Below are 7,201 nucleotides of genomic sequence, written 5' to 3'. Positions count from 1 at the left end.
TGCACGGGGCAAAACTCCCCGTGGAAACTTTCAAACAACACGTTTTAAAAACAGAGATAAATAATACCAGGGCGATAGGGAGGAGAGTAACATTTCCGAGGGAGAGAGGGGAGGGGATGTCAGGGAGAGAGAGGGGCGGGAGGAAGACTGAATGAGGAGGGTGGAGGAGGAATTACTGAGGGAGGGGAGGAGATTGGAGCGAGTGAGACAGCCCTTGATCAGCCCAATCGACAGCAAATGCATTGTCATGTAAAAAAAATGGCCCTCCGCCCTTGCTATTGTTTGAAAGTAGTGTCAAGGTTATTAGAGGCTTCTGTAGCTCCCAACCACTGACCCATCAGCTCCTGATAAAACTCAGCCATTCACACTGGCTCATTCAGACTGGACCCAGTTTCTGGGCGAGCTCTGACTCTTTGCCTGTATAGATACACTCCCGTTTTATTTCATTTCATTTGATCCACTTTCCCAAAAGGAGAGTCAGTTTGTCTTTGTGTATGTGAGAGAGAGGGAGAGATCTTACCCCCTACCCTTCTCCCTACCTTGTTTCTCTCTCCCTTCCCCCCACCCCTGACCTCTCCAATCTCCATCTCCCCTTCTGCCCCCAGATCCTGGCCTGCCCCTCTTATGTATAAAATGGATTATTCGTACCTAAATTCTTACGATTCCTGTATGGCAGCAATGGAAGCCTCTGCCTACGCCGATTTCAGTTCCTGCAGTCAGGCTAACAGTTTGCATTACAGTCCCATTCGCTCCAGCTTCGGGAGCGGCCCGGTCTGTCCGACCCTGACACCGGCTACCTGCAACATGGGACCTCTGCGGGAACACCAGAGCTCTCCATACACCACAGGTAAAACCGTACAACAGCAGCAGAAACAAGTAACTACAAGGTGATGGGAAGCAGCCCAGGCTTTAGCAATTAAATAGAAAAGTGGACTGGGTGTGGGTTTAACGGTGTGTGTGTGTGTGAGAGAGAGAGTGAGTGTGTGTGTAGCTGTATTAATGTGGTGATTGGGTTAAGGAGAGGGATTGTGGAATAATTGAGTTACATTGCTGGGCTATTACATTCACAGGCCGAATGGGTAATTTGGTTAAGGTCTGTCTGCCCATTAAATCAAACAAATATAATCTAATACCTGCGAGGGGGGGGGGGGATGGAAACTATTTTTTCGCAAATTATTAATACAAACCTTCACAAACCTTGCAAAAAATTATTAATAATTGGGGGGATAATTTCTGACCTTTTTCCCCAAAGTAATAAAGTCGTTTTTTTAGAGAAAGCCTGTTCTGAATTGAATATTTCCTCAGGAGAGAGAGAGTTAACCTAATCGTGAAATCCCCCATCCAAATAATCTCTTGGTCAATGTTTTCTCTCAGTAATTTATTTTATAATTTTTAAAAATCGAATGATTTTTACAGATTTGCAAGGGCTGCAAGATTAGGACCGGTCCTTCAGATTTGGAAAGATTTCTGTCTTCATGTTAATTTTTAAACCATAAAGTGACTAATATTTCCTTGGAGTGTTAGTTCCCTCATTAACTGCGGTGTCTCTGTGCGGACTGTTTCTCTCTGTACTGTATCTCTGGCGTTTCTCGGTGTTTATCTGTCTCCAAGTGTTTCTGTCTGTCTCTGTATATTCGTCTCTGTATCTCTCTACATATCTCTATCTGTCTTTATGTATCGGCCTCTATTAATGTATTCCTCTGTAGATCCCTCTGTCCCTATAGATCTCTGCCTTTATGTCCCTGCCTCTGTCTCTGTGTGGCTCGATCCTTCTAAACGTGAGATTCTCTCTCTGTCTCTCGCTGTCTGTAGTGTCTGTCTCTGTCTCACAGTATCTGTCTTTTTCCGTTTTTCACTATCTAGTCCTCTCTCTGCCTCTCTCTCTTACTACCTTCCTGTCTGAACCTGTCAGTCTCAGTGTCTCTGTCCCTCTTTATCACTTTCTCTCTCTCTCTCCCTCTCTCACTCTATCTCTGAACCTCTCTCTGTCCCTCTTTATCCGTCTCTTTTTATCTCTCTCTCTTTCTCTCGGGCTCTGTCTGAACCTGTAACTGTCTCTGTCTCTCTCTCCCAAAGAAATATTCAATTCAGAATAGCCTTTCTCTAAAGAAGGCAAATGGGATTAGATTTATTTAGGATATCTGGTCGGACTGGAGGAGTTGGACCTATGACACACTCACTTTCTCTGTCTCTCTCTCAGCCTGTGTTGTGAGTTTAAAAAGCTCCTGTTTTCAATGTGAAGGAATATTGAATTGTTTCCCGTTCCTCGTCACGGGCTAAAATGAGACAAAATCTATTCGAAAAGGCTTAGATATAACGAAACGAAATCGATGTTTAAGAACCTGAAACAAAATAATTTAATTTTAAATTCGTTCGTTTGTAATAAAACGAAATAAATTCGGAAAGCCGGCGCGAAACGTTTCGGTAAATTCTAGACAATTAGAATTCGAATCCCTACAGTAGGGAAACAGGCCATTCGGCCCAACAAGTCTACACCGACCCTCCGAAGAGTATCCTACCCAAACCCATTCCCCCACCCTATTACTCCGCATTCCCCCTGACTTGTGCATCCCTGAAAGCTATGGGGTAATTTAGTATGGCTAATCCCCCCTGAGCTGCACATCCTTCTGATTGTGAGAGGAACCCGGAGCACCCGGTGGAAACCCACACAGACATGGACAGAATGTGCAAACTCCACACAGACAGTCGCTTCAGGCTGGAATTGAACCCGGGCCCCAGCGCTGTGAGGCAGTAGCGCTAATCACTGAGCCACCATGCCTCCCCCTTTATAGGAATATTGTAGAGAAACAGTAATCACCAGCAACAGGGGAACATTGCTCCTCCATAGACTTCCACAGACCCCCACACAGTGACGGTCAGAGATGGGTATGGGTATGGGTGATGGGTATGGGTGATGGGAATGGGTGATGGGAATGGTTGATAGGAATGGGTGATGGGTTTTGGGTGATGGATATGGGTGATGGGAATGGGTGATGGGAATGGGTGGTGGGATTGAGTGGCTTGAATTGCGCTGAGTGCCCTCACAATGGAAAATGTCCACGTTCAGAAGTGTCTATACTGCTTCTGCAATGTGGAAATGAATTGTCTTTGGGCGGTATTCCTGATACAGCATACTCATTTAAAAGCCTTTCTTTAAAATGCACTTATATTCAGGCACCTTTAAGTGAACCATCGTGTGAGGAGATGAAAAGAATTTGATTGCACTACCTGGAACTTGGAACGTTTTGCATATTCTCCCCGTGTCTGGGTGGGTTTCCTCCAAAAATACAAAGACATGCAGGTTAGGTGATTGATCATGCTGATTTACTCATAATATTCAGGAATTTCTAATTTAGTTCATTAGCCATGGGGAATGTAGGATTAGTTTCTGATTGGAATGGCCTTTTGAGTGTTCCTGTGCTTGTTCAGCCGAATGGCATGCTTCCATGCTGTTGGCATTCATAATTGAAAACACATCTGGATGGATATATAAATCGGAAGGATTTAGAGAATTGTCGGCCAAATGTAAACAAATGGAACTGGATTAATTTAGGATGTCTGTTCGGCATGGAATAGTTGAACTGGAGGGTCTGTTTCGTGCTGTACATCCCTCGAAAGCATTGACACAAACAATATTGAATAACCTTCTTCAACAGTGTCCGCAGTAATTTGCCTTTATCCACTATACAATCAATGTTGGTGCCTTCTGAAAACTAGCTAATCATGCCTTCTGTATTTTCACCTAATTCGTTGATATAAATGACAAACAAAACTGGGATCTAGCACCAATCCCTTCTGGTCACAGGCCTCCAGTACGAAAAAACAACTTGGGACGAATAAGGGGACTCTCTGTCTGATGCAGTTCAGCAGGAACACACCGAAGCACACACACATACAATGATGTAGAGACAGTCTCACTCGTGTTTTTACGACATTGATAGAGAAATTTGAATTAATAAGGGTATCAAGCGTTACAATGAGAAGACAGGAGATATGTGCTGAAAAACATGTCAGTCATGATCAAACAACAGAGTAGACCCGATGGGCCATATGGCCCAATTCTGCTACTGTATGATTTTGATGCATCGGAAATGTCTTCCCAAGAGAGCAGCGAAGGCTGAGTTTGATAAATACATGACTGAACAAAGTTAGTGGGAATGAGATGCTGAAAGATCTATACTTGTTCCACTGAGTTGTGCACTTATTTCTAAACAGAAGGGGTGACTTACTCTGATGTTAACATACAATAACATTTCGGGGACCCCATTTAAGGTCAAGACAAAGATATTTCTTTCTCCTTAGGATTGTGCCGCCGTTGGTGTTCTCATCTCCAGGGTGCAATGCCGACTGGGTCATTGAGTATATTCAAGGCTGAGCTCGACTGATCTTTGATAGACAGGAGGGACAACATTTATTGGAAATAAACAGGAAAGGGGTGTTCAGCCACAAATAGACTGGCCACGATCTTTCCAATGTGTGCAGTCGGCTCGAGGGACCGAATTGCTAACTGCAGCTCCAACGCCACGCATTGTCATCTGGACTATTATCGATCGAGAGGAAGATCCCATTGAGCTTCGCAGGATCATGACAATGAGACAGGAGGAGACTGTTCCAGCTACCTGCGAGTTGACATAGGAATGTGATAAAGTATTCATCCCTTTGAGTATATTACACACCATACAACCTTACTAGGGTATTACAGAGCAGCAGGAGAGTCATGCGTAGCTACCCAGAAATATGGAGTAGAGATAATTGCGGGTTGTCAGTTTCGAAAGCTGTAATTAATGGAATGTTTCAGGGATCAGTGTGAGGTCATCAACAGTTTACAATCCAGATTAATGGTTTGGATGAAAGGACTGTTTGGACTGGAACTCGGATTACTCATACACCAGGATAGTCATTCAATAAGATCTCAAGTGGAGGTAGAGCGTCTGCAATCGAATACAGACAGGGGAGAGTTGTGAGCAAATCTTCAGCAAGAAACAGCACAAAGTGGGTGGTGGGGAGTTTGTGTTTTGGGGAAAGGATAAAACATCCATACGTTGTAAAACTGGAGAGAGAATGCAGACCTCCGTGTTACAGCGGGATTTTTTATGTCCTGCTGCAGGAATCGCAACACATTATTCTGAAGATGGAGCAAATAATTTCAAGGTAAATGGAATACTGCTGTTTCTTGCGAGGAGCATCAGGTATGATCGCAGGGATGATTTTCTGAATCTGTACAGGCCATTGCTGGGACCACATCCGGTGCGCTGACTGAATGTATGAGCCCTAAACTGAAGAAAATAAACAAACTTGCTTTCGAATCTTTTCAAAGATGTTTTTCTCCAGTTGCTCTTGTAATTTTCTGGTAGATTAACAGTTCAGGCCGAAGAATGAGAGATGTTGCTATTGACCATATATGAACTTGAGTAGAGCATAGCTCGTGAAGGCCTGATGAATATTTTCTGTTGTACGAGAACGAAAATTGGAGGAAATAGATTAAGAAAAGAACGGTTGCTGACGAAGGGTAAGCATATCAGAAACATTAACTTGAATTTTTGTCACAGATGCTGCCAAACTTGCTCACATTTTCTAGCAATTTCTGTATTTGTTTAAGAATGATAAGCATTTATATTCGCACAGATATTGTGAAGGCAATAAACATGTTATTTATAAATTACACAGGCACATATAAACATATCGTCAAATCAACTAAGACCTTCTTTTGCTCAGGAAATGGCAGTGATGGACACAAATGTAACATGGAATGTGACAGAATACAGTGTGGACAATATTCAAGGAGACCTCACGTGGTCTAAGTTGGGGTCGGATAACACTTTTGGGTGATTCAACTCAGAGAGGGAAAATCTGCAACATTTAGAAGTAAGGGCCAATGCTCCCTCATGGCAGTTAATGTCCGTCAGGTATAAAAAAGAAACCGGCAGTCATCTTTACTGTTTATGGAGCATTCCTGACGAGGATTCATTAGAAACTCCCCACTGCCTGAATCAAATGGAATTCAAACAAATTTAACAGTTCTGTTTCAGGACGAAATCCCATTGCCAGCATGCTGAAGTTCAGTTATGAGTGGCGTACCATGAGAATCTGTCTTGGGGCCACTGCTGTTTCTCATTTTTTAAAGTGGCCTTGATGAGGGTGTGGAAGGATGAGATAGGAACTTTACGGATGACAGTCAGGTCGGTGGAGTCGTGGATAATGATGACTGATTTTGCAAGTTATCGAAGGCCATACCTACGCTGCGGATCTGGGCAGAGAGGTGGCAACTGGAGTTTAACGCGGAAAGTTTGAGGTGATTCAATCGGGAAGGAAGAACATAAATAAAGAGTATTGGGCAAATGGTAAGACTCTTGGCAGTGTCGAGGAGCAGAGTGATTTCGGTGTCTATGTACATAGATCCCTGTACGTTTCCTTTCAGATTGTAACGTTTGTTAAGAAGGCATACGGTGTGTCAGGTTTTATTCGTAGAAGCATTGAGTTTCAGAGCCAAGAGTTCATGCTGCAGCTGTCCAAAACTCTGATGTGGCCAGAGTTGTATTGCGCACAGTTCTGGTCACGACATTACAGGAAGGATGTGAATGCTTTGGAAAGGGTTCAGAGGAGATTTACGAGGATGTTGCTTGGTTTGTAGAGAAGGTCTCATGAGGAAATGCTGAGGGAGTCGAGGCTGTTTTCATTAGAGAGAAGACGGTTGTGAGGTAACTGAATTGAAATATGCAAGGTAATCAGTGGGTTAGTTAGGGTGCATAGTGAGAGCCCTTTTCGTCGGATTGTGATGGCTAACATAGCTTTATATTGAGGGCTAATAGGTAGAGGACAGATGCCAGAGGTATTTTCTATACTAAGAGAGTAGTAGGGGCGTGGAAAGCACGACCTGCAACAGGAGTAGACTCGCCAAATTTAAGGATATCTAGATGGTCATTGCATAAACATATAGAGGAAAATGGAACAGCGAAGAGTGGATGGGTATCAGACTGTTTCCACAGGTCGGCACAACATCGAGGCCCGAAGGACCTGTGCTGCGCTGTAATGTTCTATGTTCTGTGTTCTAGGTTGTGTGAGCAGAATAACGCCAGAGGCAGAGTAGTATTTGGTACAATCTCTCATTTTTCTTTTTGTCATTAAGTCAACTAATACTTGGACCATATTTGTCAAGTTAACACTCGATAGATTTCATGTTTGAGTTTGTCATCAAGCGTAC

At 43.4% G+C, this 7,201-nt stretch overlaps 1 protein-coding gene across 1 annotated transcript in view; it reads left to right on the top strand.

Annotated features, from left to right (window-relative positions):
* Positions 1-321: 321 nt before the first annotated feature.
* Positions 322-7,201, top strand: part of phox2a (paired like homeobox 2A) — a 20,467-nt gene continuing 13,587 nt past the window's right edge. The window contains exon 1 of the mRNA XM_043692819.1: positions 322-847. Coding sequence (XP_043548754.1) covers positions 625-847 — 223 coding nt within the window. The 5' untranslated portion in view covers positions 322-624. The remainder of the gene's footprint in view (positions 848-7,201) is intronic.

Source organism: Chiloscyllium plagiosum, chromosome 6 (assembly GCF_004010195.1).
Source record: "Chiloscyllium plagiosum isolate BGI_BamShark_2017 chromosome 6, ASM401019v2, whole genome shotgun sequence".
In the NCBI taxonomy this organism is placed as follows: Eukaryota; Metazoa; Chordata; class Chondrichthyes; order Orectolobiformes; family Hemiscylliidae; genus Chiloscyllium; species Chiloscyllium plagiosum.
This window is presented reverse-complemented; position numbering and strand designations above follow the sequence as displayed.